This window comes from Plasmodium brasilianum, chromosome 6, assembly GCF_023973825.1.
Source record: "Plasmodium brasilianum strain Bolivian I chromosome 6, whole genome shotgun sequence".
NCBI classification, from domain to species: Eukaryota; Apicomplexa; class Aconoidasida; order Haemosporida; family Plasmodiidae; genus Plasmodium; species Plasmodium brasilianum.
Genome location: NC_090119.1, coordinates 340,277 through 353,534, shown reverse-complemented (window position 1 = coordinate 353,534; position 13,258 = coordinate 340,277). Strand labels below are relative to the sequence as shown.

Sequence of the window (13,258 nt, the reverse complement as noted above, 5' to 3'; positions counted from 1 at the left end):
TTTTTTAATTTTGTTTTTTACTTGTTTTCCTTCTTTTTTACTTTCTTATTTTCCTCCTTTTTTACGTTTTAATTTTCCTCCTTTTTTACGTTCTTGTTTTCCTTCTTTTTCACTTTTTCCTTTTTTTTTTTTTTTTTTCTTTGAAAAAATTTAATATAAAACTTTGTTTAGCTGCTTTTGGTAAAATATACAATATGCCAAATGATTTTATGACAAATACAGAAATTAATGAAAAAGACAACAAGGTAACTGAAAGACAGCAATGTAAAGCTTGGTTTATTTGTAAATTCTTGTATTACTTATGTATTTATATATATATTTTTTTTTTTTATTATTACGAGTAGTTCCCATACTGTGTTGTATTCTCTTATCTGCCATGCGCATCAACCTTTATTCCAGTTCTTGGACATGTTGGTAAATTTCCTTTTTAAGTACCTCATTTAACTACTCCATTTAATTAACACATATAATTACAACATATGACTTCTTAATCAATCAGCAACCCTCCAAATTGTCAAAAATGTTAACTTCCTTTTTTTTTTACGCATTAGGAATATGCACGTCAACAGGATTAATTCATGATTTTTCGGGATCCTTCACCATCTCAGTTGGTAATCTTACACACACTTAAGGAGCCTTCATTCTTGTTTTTATTTATTATTATGTGCAAATTTTGCATATGAAAATTTTGTTCCATTTTGTTATCCAATTTTAGATAATATGGCATTTAGTGATCCTATGAAATACTGGAAATTGGATAAAAACAAACTTCCCCTTGCATTTACTGATAAGGTATAATAAAAAAGAAAAAAATATAAGCGCAAATATGTTCATGCTATAAAGTAGTTAAATTATTGGATGTAAATGTTTATATGTACATATTTTTTTATTCTTTAATTTGTTTATACCAGTCCTATGATGACGCTATTTATAAGGCTGATAATATTTTTTCGAAGAGGAAGGTAGCTATAATATGCATTCCTTACATATAAATCTTGCATTTTCATAAATATAATAACTAGCCCTTTAGAAATATGCCTGCTTTGATCTAATTTGTACCATGTTTGTGCCTTATTTGATAATACTTATATATAACGTTTTTTATTTACGTATTTGTTATTTTATTATTATTATATATATTTCTTTTTAACCAATTTTATATGTATTTTCCTTTTCTAAAAATACAGCATAACCTACTTGTGTAAGAAAAAAGAGCTGATCTTCAATGATGTTACAACATTATAAAAAAAAAAAAAAGAAAAAGTACCAATATAAATGCACAAAATAAAAAAAGTATATATATAAATTTCCTTTTACAGGAATAACTGCCATCACTATGTAGCTATGATTCTAAATGATATAAAATATAAAGGAAGAACTAACTGGTAAATCTTACAATATTTGTTCCTTTTTTTTTTTTATTTATTTTTAATTTTGTTACATAATACAATCTAAACTTTACATTACATATGCTATTTCTGTATATACCACACTGTGTTTTCGTTCCTCCGTAGCAACATTTTTTTTATCATTTTATTCCTTACCAAAGCTTGTGTTTTGTTGTGCTTTTATGTTTCGTTATATTTTGAGGCGCTTAGACCTTTAGATTGCTACTAAATATTAATTTAAGGCCATCATATATTTATGGATAACATGTAAATTACCTTATTCCATTCTTTCTTTCTTTCTTCATTTCTTTCTTTTTTTTTTGTAATGTAGGACCCCATTTAAGGTGTTTCTTAACCTGATGATCCACGGGCGCTATATTTCGTAAGATTTCCAAATGATAAATTGAAAAATCTATATATTAAAATGATTCCCGTTCTGCTATTCTATATATCGATCTAGCTATTTAAATAAATAAACAAATATATATATATATATATATATATATATATATATAATTTTTTTTTTTCGCAAAATTGTCATTACCTGTTCATAATTTTTTTTTTTTTTTTTTTTTTTTTTTTGTGCGCGTGTTCAGGTGGAAATATTTGTTCGTACTGTATGGACCCTTTCTTCTTATACTTATGTTACTTGTATTTCTTGCAACATCAATTTAGTTTTTTTTCTCTAAAAGAAATTTAACGTCAGATCATGTTTTTTTATTTTTACATGTATTCTTTACAAAAAGGTAAAGGAAAGGAATGAGTCAATTGTTATATATGTGCTTATGCCCGCATACATATGTGTGCACGTATATATATATACGTATGTGATTGATACGTATGCACATGAAAAAAAGGAAGAATTTTTCTCCACATTTTTAGTTTTTTTAGGAAATATATGTATATATGCTCACATAAATATATAGAATTATGCAGCTCTTATTCTGACTCGTTTTATTCTTATTTTCGCTTCTTCAAATAAATTTATAGATTTCTGTTAATGCAAAATTGCCTCCCCCTTTTAATTTTTTTTTTTATTTCAGAGCTTTATTTTGTTAGTCTCTTTTTTCATACATCCATACACACATTCATATATTATAAATAAATATATATATGTATTCATACCTACATACTTATTCATTCAACCTATTTGTCTTAAGTTCATAAGAAACTATACATAAAAATCTTTTTTTTTTAAATATGGTTTTCTAATTTATTAATTACAAATTATAACATTTATATTTTATATTGCATTTAACTCTGTTTTTACTGTTTTTGTACAAAAAAAAAAAAAATAAAATATAATGAAATATGATGAAATATACTATAATAAAGCAAAATAAAGCAATATATATCAAAATAAAACAAAATAAACAAAATAAAAAAAATAAACAAAATAAAAAAAATAAACAAAATAAAAAAAATAAACAAAATAAAAAAAATAAACAAAAAAAAATAAGCAATCTGCTACATCCATCTAGCCCTGCAGAGTACTACCATTCTTCGGACCTTCCTATGGGGATCAACTGACGCTATTGATAAGTACCATTTTATCTATGAAAAAGTAAGAAGTAAAATGAAAAAAGGAGAAATTAAAAAAAGTGTTAGCACGAACGAAACAGGTAAGAATACAAAATGGCTACTGAACGGCCAATAAATAGCCACTAAGTCATTATAACTATCTTAGACATGAAAAATGGAATAAGACAGTGATAAAAAAATTATACGCAGTTTTGTTTCATCTTCATGGCGCAAGTTTTTTCAAAAATGGAACACCGCAAATGACGCAAAAGTAGGAACGTATATATAAGTATATATGTATGTTCATATGTGTACATATGCACAGGACACGCTCACGAAATTGTGTTCGTTCACTCGCTCGAGCAAACTCACAGACATTCATGCAGTTTATTTTCTCAAATAACCTACATCTTGAATAACCGAGTAGGAGAGAAAGGACTGGTAACTAAAAAAGGACAGAACGTAAAAAATACAAGCGCACAGGTGTCTAATTAAAGCTAGGGGCACCGAAACGATTATTTTCAATACACTTTTAATAATTATACTTTTATAAGATAATAAAAAATGAAAATTCTCTTTTAAACTTCTATTTTTATTACTTTTCTTATTCCTTGTTTTTTCTTTAATTTTAGTTTCAAATTTTAAAAAATAATTCAATAAATTAATTATAAGGTAAAGTAAACGCAAACAGAGTATCATGTTCATTGATATAATTTCCTTTACTAATATTTTTTTTAATTTATTTTCACCAACTTCTTTTTCCCTCCTTTTACTTCCATCCCGATTTTCACACGCATCATTATGATTATCACTGTCAGTACGGGTGTCGGCAAACACTAGTTTAACTAGACTTGTGTTTTTCCTTAATATCCCATTGATATACTTTTTGTTGTTATATAGATAATCCGTTTTGCTGATAAAAAAATTGGACACTTTATTAATGCCCTTAAGTAAGCATATCTCTAAAACATGGTAGTAATCATTTATTGCTTCTTCAATGGGCATATTTAACAGTAATATTGCCATTACATGGATTATGCTCAGATATTTGCAATTGTATTTGTTTAATTTTTCCTTTCTCTTTCTTAAACCGTCCAAAAAAAGGGCGCACTTTTCGTCATTTTCGACGTTAGGGGGGATAGGCGTAATGACAGAAGTAGTGGTGGACGTACTGATGGGTGCATTGTTGGACTGCGTGATGGACTTCTCAATGCAGACTCCGCTGTCATCATAAATGGCTTTCGCGTTCGTCTCATTGTCAATAAATTTACCATAATTTGCCGAATCAACATTTAATGGAATATTTCCTTTGGTTTCTCCATTAACCTGATTATTTTCTTCAATAATGTACATATTTTTTCGTTTTTGTTTCTTCATTTCATCGAATACAAATGTAGTTTTCCCTTTTTCTTGAGTTCTTTCAACATTTGCGTAAGGATTGAAGGCAGAATTACAAATAAAATTTTGCACAAATTTTACAATTTGTTCATTTTTACAAATGAAATCATAAGGTAAGGAATATTCAAAAATGATTTTTTCTCTGTTCAAGATAAAGAAAAATTCTGTCATAGAAACAAACCTATTCGTAACATCGATAAAATAAAAATAATTATAAAGATGGTAAAAATAATTAATTAGAATATTTTTGTATGTAATAAGAAAACTTCTGTTTTGGGTAAAAGTAATACTATTATAATTTTCCTTTTCAAATAAAGTGTTCGTATCTATATTATATATAGTAGAGTAAATTTTCTCATACATATAGGTTACATAACTATAGTAGAACAGAATTAATGTTGACGTACCACAAGTATTATTATCTAAGTTATTACACAAATATTCAATATTCTCTTCAAAATATTCTTCATTAAATTTTTCCTGTGTATAAAAATTTAAATCGTAAAAAATGGACATATATTGAAAAAGGCAATAAAAAAAATGGCAATATAAATAGAAATCATCCTCATTCATGGTAACACAACTTGATAATATTTCGTTCTTCATCGAAAACATTCTTTTCAAATTTATTACATCTATTGTGCCCTCATTAAATGGAAAACAATTAACTCTTCTTAAATACCTACAATTATATACTGTTGTTTCTTTGGATCCATTTTTACCCTCTTTTTTCCCCCCACACTCTAGGAAGATACTTAGGTGCGATTGGTCAACTATGTATATGTCTTCGTTCCTTTTATAAAAACTGTTTCTCTTTTTGTGCATACTTTGAACATTTTCTGTGGAGACCCCTTTACCCTCACCGTTGAAGTAAACTTTTTCCTGCTTTTCCGTGTCTTCTTTTTTGCTAAAATACAAATAGTCAAATAGGAAAAATAGCTTGCACACATGTGCGGCTTCTCCTCCAATTACTGCTTCTTCCCCTGTTACTGCTTCTTCCCCTGTTACTGCTTCTTCCCCTGTTACTGCTTCTTCCCTTGTTACTGCTTCTTCCCCTGTTACTGCTTCTTCCCTTGTTACTGCTTCTTCCCCTGTTACTGCTTCTTCCCTTGTTATTGCTTCTTCCCCTGTTACTGCTACTTCCCCTGTTACTGCTACTTCCCCTGTTACTGCTACTTCCCCTGTTACTGCTACTTCCCCTGTTACTGCTACTTCCCCTGTTTCTGTTACTTCCCCCGTTACTGCTTCTTCCCTTCTTTCCGCTTCTTCCCCCCCTTCCACTTCTTCACCGGCTCCGATTTCTTCCCCTCCCTGCGTGACAAAATCAACAAACCTGGACAGGAAGTACCTGAATTGATCGTTGCTACCCCCTTCGTTACTGACACAGCGTTTATGGATAAACGCCTCAAACATATCCGTGAAATGCTGTATTATTACCTTAAATAGTAAGGCTCCTTTTAGGGTAACTGAAAATTGTCTTATTAAATCGAAATGAGTATACACAAATGGTAGCATTTCGCCTTTACAGTCACAAGTGTGTAATAAGATACTCATAATTTGTAGAGAGCATTTATACATACTTCTCATATTGGTGCAATCAATTAGAGATAAACATTTTTTTATTTCATTATGATCAAAAGATTCATGAATAAATTCTTTCAAATAAAAAGCACTTTTCTCATTTAAAAATTTCAAAAACGTGTCGTACTGATTAAGTAAATCCTCTTCATCTTTTACCAAACAAGTATGGCTCATCTTATTACATGTATAATGCTGCTCTTTTGCATCTACACAATTATCGTTCTTGCATTCTGATGGTATGCCGCTAACTAATGAATCGTTTGTGCTATATATATTATATAAATATATATACATGCATAATTTTATCAATTTGTGCATGTAACTTCTCCCGATGAAAGGATAAACAGAAAGTGGGAATGGTAGGAAGAGAAGTAATAACGCATTAAATGGAGGATGTAATGTATCAATCTTACTATTATTTAGATCAAACGAACAACTGTGTAATTTAAAAAATGCGTAAAACATGTCATTCTGTTCATTTATATCAACTGTACTATTATTTGTACATACACAATTCTGAATCAATTTTTCTAAAAGTTCTTTTTTTTTCATCTCATCATAGAATATAAAAATATGATTAAAACATCCTTTTAACTTTCCATACACATATCCAGCAAATAGTAAACAGCTATCTTCATTAGATCTCCTCTTTCCTTCTAAGTTGTTCTTACTATCCTTCTCATATATAACATAAACTGTTAATGTTGTTTTTAAAAGGTGAAGAAACATATTTATGTCTAAATTAATTACATTTTTAAATATATTTTTATTTATTACATACGACAATAATTCATTTTTAACATCTGTACTCGTTTTGTCCACCATTACGCATGTCATTAGATCCTTTAACTCAACATTTTTTATATAATTAATTGGTATAAAATTATTCTTAATATTTCCATTATTTCTATCAATTCTATCACTTCTACCATTTATGTCACTACTACCATTTATGTAAGTTGCATAATAGTTTAAATTTAAATCCTCGTTAGCTATTTCTATGCTTCGAACCATTTCCTTCTCTTCCTGTTCATCCAAAATCCGTTCACAAGCTTTATTTAAAAAGACATTTTTGATTATCTTTTCTTCATATATATAATTTATGCACAGTTCAAGTATTTCTAAATTATTCACAGAAATAGGTCTATCATATAGCAAGGTTTTTACTTGATCCTTTTCATAATGTTCCTCCTCTTTGTCCTTATGTCCCTCTTCTAAATCACATCCACTACTCACATTTGCGTCTACCGCTTTTTCATCCGTTCGTAACATTTCTACTGCTTGTAAATACGTGTAATAGATATGCATATAAGTTAGATTTAGAAGAAAGAAAAAATGAAAAGCGACGATTTCTTTATCATTCAAACGTTTATTAATTACAATTTTGCATTTGCTCTCTTTCTGATCAACCGACTCTTTAACCTTACCACACCCCCGATTTATACCATCTTGCTCAGGTATTACTGCACTATCATCATAAAATAAATTGTGTATCTTTTCGACGCCACATTTTAGCATTGCCCCGTTCATGTACTGACTCGAGGGGTTGTTCTCACTAATGAACTGAAGGAATTCATCCCAACGATTAAAAGCGTTTCCAGCATTTCCATCCTCATTAATTTCATCATTATATGTATTCACGCCACAACTAACTTCCTTATCATCAAAGCTTGCACCGACTACATCCGTCTCTGTGTTGCAAAAACGTGAGTAGAGCCTTTTCATTACACCATTAGGGATATTAGTTTGTGAGCACTTATGGGGTAGTGTGTGTGTCTGATAAGACGAAATACACTTGTCATCCTTTTTTATACACAGACATATTTCCTTTATCGTTTCTACATAATTATAAAAATGCTTCAAGATGAAAGATGATATATTCGTTGCCAAGAAGAAGAGAGATGGTATGTTCATAAAGTATACTTTATGCACATAATTTATATAATAATGTAAATTTTTATATGCACAAACATACATCTTTAATATTAATAGGCATATATTAATCATAATAATGTTAATATAATTCTGAATCTGTTCATATTTATATTTTATAAGTTTATTTACTAAATTAAGAAAAAAAAATAGGTCATTCACTTTATAATCCTTACATTTCTTATTAATAATATTATCATTGTTATACTTGATGTCCTTTTCAAAATCAGCATGTTTTGTGTTAATACTAATTCTCCATAAATCTACATATACGAAGTTATCTCCAAATATTTCAGTGCAAATTTTACTATTACCATGTTCATAAAAAAAAGAAATGCCTTCTTTTTTAGTTGGGTGCAAACCGATAATATAAAAAAAGGAAAAAATGGTCTTAAAAAAAAAGGAGATGTTACAAGTACTACCCCTATGATGATTTATATCATTCCTGTCATTATGCATACATATAAAATATGTGAGAACATTGTACAGATTCAAACCGCAATCATGATATTTATGAAAAAAAAAATAAATTCCTTTTTTTAATATTTCTGTAATTATGTATATTTCTTTTATAAAACATATATTATACAATACTACTTCATCTACGTGTGCACTCTTTTCGAGAACATTATTTAAAAAGTTTATATACATAACCAGTAAATCCCATATTTTTCTATCCCTCACATCATATGTAAATACGTCCTTTTCATTACTACCACAAAATTTAGTAATACCTAGCACACTCACTTTTTCCTTGTCGGATTGGGTTTCTTCCTCCAATTTCTCCCTTATCTTAATGTTAGCATCCTCTGTTGGATTACTTTTTTGTTTTCTTTTTTTTCCCTTTTCATTCGTTAGAAAATTTACTAAATAATAACACTGCCTCAAGATCGGCTTAATAATACTGTTTATCATGTACAAAAAGATGGGCATATTCCCTTTCGATATGCATATGAGTATTCTTTCTATCACATGAAATTTGTGAAATTTTATTTTATTTTTTTTTTTCCCTTCTTTCTTCTTCTGCTTCTTCTTGTTCTCCTTCATTTTTTCAATTTCGTCCTTTTCCTTAATAATGGAAAATATGTCTCGCTGGCTTCGGTCGCTTTGACCACTCCTACCACTTCGACCACTCCTCTCACTTCGACCACTCCTCTCACTTCGACCACTCCTCTCACTTCGACCACTCCTATCACTTCGACCACTCCTATCACTTCGACCACTCCTATCACTTCGATCTCTCCTATCACTTCTTTCACTTCCGCTTATCACACTCATTTCATACTTGTTCATCGAACGCACAAAGCTATTTTCTTCGCCCAATCCAGCGCTAATGGACGATGAATCTGACACATTGGCAATGTCGTTCAGATCAAAATTTTCAATTGCGTTGCTGTTTCCCTCTGGTGTAACGCCTTCACACGATTCCGCTATTATTTCGTTTACATGCAGCATTTTAGAATTAAGTATTTCTTTCGAAGGTGGTAGTAAATTATGTAACAACGTTTCACGCTTCTCATCGGGAATAAGTGGGATGTCCGTTTTTTCTTCACTTGTCTTTATGTTTTCATTAGTGGTAAGTATAACACCACATGGGCTTAAGTGTGTACTTGACAAATGAGCAAAATTAAAAAAATTGTATTCCTCATCTTTTTCATACATCTTTTTATGTAGTATAATATACCTTTGGAATTCTTTAAACATATTAAGAAAACATTTATTAAGTAAAGAATATTTCCCATTCGTTTCTTCTTTATTCATATTATTTATAAATATTAAAAGTATATCAATAAAATAGTTCATCATCTTATCTGCACAATCATTTTCTATACACTCTAGTTCAATTATTCCAATAACTGTAGTAATAAATTTTGATGTGCATACACAACCATAAAAAGGAACACAAATTTCTAAAGTTTTTTGAATACTTTTTAAGTTTTTTTCATTTATTTCATCATCCTCTGTATTATAAAATTGATCTAATATATTCATTATTACATAGCTTCCTAATCTTTTATTCGACATTAAACATTTTAAAAAGGATTCTTGTAAATCCTCTTCAGTGATGCAGTCATAACGCCCATCGCTATTTATGAATTCTATGGGGAAATAATAAAACGCTATATCTATAACTGACTTAAGGTACTGCATCTCCCTTTCATATGAGAACAGCGCATTTGTGTTTATTTGGTTCGCGTTTATTTGGTTAGCGCTTATGTTATTATCACCCATTTGATTAGCCTTTATTTGATCATCATCTATTTGATTATCTGCTACTTGATTATCTGCTACGTGATTATCTGCTACGTGATTATCTGCTACTTGATTATGTGCTACTTGATTATGTGCTACGTGATTATCTGCTACGTGATTATCTGCTACGTGATTATCTGCTACTTGATTATCTGCTACGTGATTATCTGCTACTTGATTATTTGCTACGTGATTATCTACTGCTTGATTATCTGCTACTTGATTATCTGCTACTTGATTATCTGCTACGTGATTATCTGCTACTTGATTATCTGCTACTTGATTATCTGCTACGTGATTATCTGCTACGTGATTATCTGCTACTTGATTATCTGCTACGTGATTATCTGCTACGTGATTATCTGCTACGTGATTATCTACTGCTTGATTATCTACTGCTTGATTATCTGCTACTTGATTGTCGTTCGTGCGATTAGCGCTTGTTTGATTATCATCCATTTGACCATAGTTTGCACAATTTTCATTCGCGTAGGTAACGCTTCGTTTGTCCTGCTGAGCAGCGTGGACACGAGTCTTCTCTCTACTCTTTTCGTCCCTTACACTGTTCAGACTGCTTCTATCTACGTATTCCTCATTCACACTTACTACATCTTCATCACTACCAATAGGAGGTGATAGATACTTACTGCATAACGTATATATAATGTCAAATAGAACTAAAATGTTTCTAGGATCTGATTCATTCTCTAGCTGTACTTGAATTTTATCGATAAAATTAGATATAGAAGAAATTTCAATTCTAAATTGTTCTAGAGATATTAATATTATTTTATAATAGTTCAGTCTTATACTCTGTAAATAACTTGGTGCATGTATATGTTTAAACATGTTTTTTAAAATTTTGTAAACAACGCAAAATTTCTCTTCCTTCGCTATTTCCTCCTCTGATTCATCATCATCATCGTTATCTTCATTGCCATCTTGTTCATAATAACGTCCGTAATTTCCCTCCTCTTCGCTATCATCGCATGAGTCATCGTAGTCGTAATTATCGTACTCATCATTATATAAGTAGTCATTATCATACACGCCATTATTTAAGTAATCATTATCATACACGCCATTATTTAAGTAATCATTATCATCTCCACCGCTATAATGATCATGCCACTCCTGTCGCTCTTGCTTCCCACACAATTCTTCTTCCTTTTCTGCATTCATTTCCTCTTTACTTTCAACGCACAATTCATCTGCATTTCGTTCCTTCGTTAAGTAAATCGTCTTTCCCATTTTCTTATTTTTTTTTAAAACGAATAAATATTTATAAATTGTAGTCATTTCACTTGAATATTGTATATCTCTCAGTATGTCTATATACCTTTCAAACATAATTAAAAAAAACTTAACTACCCCATTAACACAATGCCAGTCTTCTATTTTTTTAATAAAAAAAAATATAATACATTTTAAATATTCTTTTTCCAATTTTGCAATGTTTACTTCGTCAAATAGTTGGGCAATTAAATTTACAGCTGTCCCTCTTTTCATATTTTCATTGCAGAAACAATATTTTTTTAACATTACGATTATTCGTATTAATTTGTTATACTTTATTTTAAAATTTTTACCTGAACTGTTCTGGTAAAATTCATTTTTCGTATTGACATCCATATCCGTTAATTTGTTTTCTTCTTTTGTTTTTACTTCTTTCTTTTTTTTTTCTCCCTTGCCATCTTCTATATCTGTTTCCTCTATAAAGAGTACTAGCTTTTTTAATATTTCATTTCTTATTTTGTTCTCTTCTTTATCTTTGTTCTTTTCATAAATAATCTCTACCTTCTTTTCTTTACCATACCGAAACATGACTTGTTCAGGAGAAATGTACTCCTCTACCAGTTTCTCTATCTCATTCATTTTTTTGTAATCAAAATGATGGAATAGCATAATCTATGTTCAACTGATGCTACCACAAACTACGGGAAAATTATGCTGCACGCGTATGCTTATCCGCTTCTGCACAAGCAAATAAATAAATATATGAACATAGACGTATACATACATACATACATACATACACACATACGTATATATGCATATATGTATTTATATTCACGTCAAGTACGGATATTCACCCACACGCCGTGTGCACCTCTTCGATGTCCCGCCTCTCGCAATCCCCTATTATTTCTATTCAATTCGTATTAGTAAAGATACAAATAGATAAATTAAAAAACAAAAAAGAGAATTTTTTTTTTTTTTTTTCAAACATATGAAGAGAATAATATGATACTATGGAAAACGAATGCATATGCATATATACATATACAAATACACGCATATATACACATATAAGACTGTATAGAGATTTAAAATATGCTCATTACAGATATATATATATATATATATATATATATATATATATATATATACATTATATGTTCATATAAATCACACTCACATGTTAGCGAGCAAAATAGAACAAACGAAATGTACATAAAAAAAAAAAAAAATAATAATAATAATAAAATAAATAAAATGAAATAAAATAAAGCTACAACGTAAATTTACGAGTAAAACGAAGTATCACAATTTTAACTTGCCTAATGAAGGACGAATTAAAAAAGGTCAACAGGTAACATATTCGAAGCAAAAACATTTTTTTGCTTCGCTATTTAAATTAAAAGTACTATTTTTCCTTTAATATAAAAAAAAAAAAAAAAAAAAAAAAAAAAGTAAATCTTGTTTAACGAATCATAGGTAACCTTCTATTATATCTGTGATAGTTTTTTCTACAATAAGCGAAGAAAAATAGGCATAAACATGTATTCGTTATGCATACATATATATATATATATATATATATATGTACATACATAATTACAAAACACCTATATGCATATTAAATTGAGCACTTATTTATCCCATGCTTAAATGTTTGCCTTTTCCGAGCGTATTAGTCATCTACGTATTGCCATATATATAGGCATGTCAAAACCGCAGGAAGAGATAACATAAAAATATGTACATATATTTTTTTTAAACTAGAAAGAAGTATCTTTTTATTTGCGTATAAAAATAAAAAGCGGAAGGCGGGTACGACTAATACTGTTTTGTTATGTATACTTGTAATGTGGACTTTTAATTTTTATTTATTTTCCTATTTTAGAGATTTTTTCCACATATACATATATAATACATATATATTTATATATATCATATACATA

General features: G+C 29.3%; 1 protein-coding gene and 1 pseudogene across 2 annotated transcripts; one reads left to right on the top strand and one right to left on the bottom strand.

Annotated features, from left to right (window-relative positions):
- The first annotated feature begins 194 nt into the window (after positions 1–194).
- MKS88_001671 lies at positions 195–2,063 on the top strand (annotated as a pseudogene). The gene is made up of 8 exons: positions 195–264; positions 552–611; positions 716–792; positions 912–962; positions 1,188–1,201; positions 1,320–1,385; positions 1,720–1,770; positions 1,985–2,060. Coding segments are annotated over exons 1-8 (465 nt in total).
- A 792-nt stretch (positions 2,064–2,855) lies between these two features.
- On the bottom strand, positions 2,856–11,948 carry MKS88_001670 (MMS19-like protein; the record flags this gene model as incomplete). Its single annotated transcript, XM_067214619.1, has 2 exons — positions 2,856–2,942; positions 3,318–11,948. The coding sequence occupies 2 exons, from the start codon at positions 11,946–11,948 to the stop codon at positions 2,856–2,858; spliced, it is 8,718 nt and encodes a 2,905-aa protein (XP_067074558.1).
- Between the last annotated feature and the right edge of the window lie 1,310 nt (positions 11,949–13,258).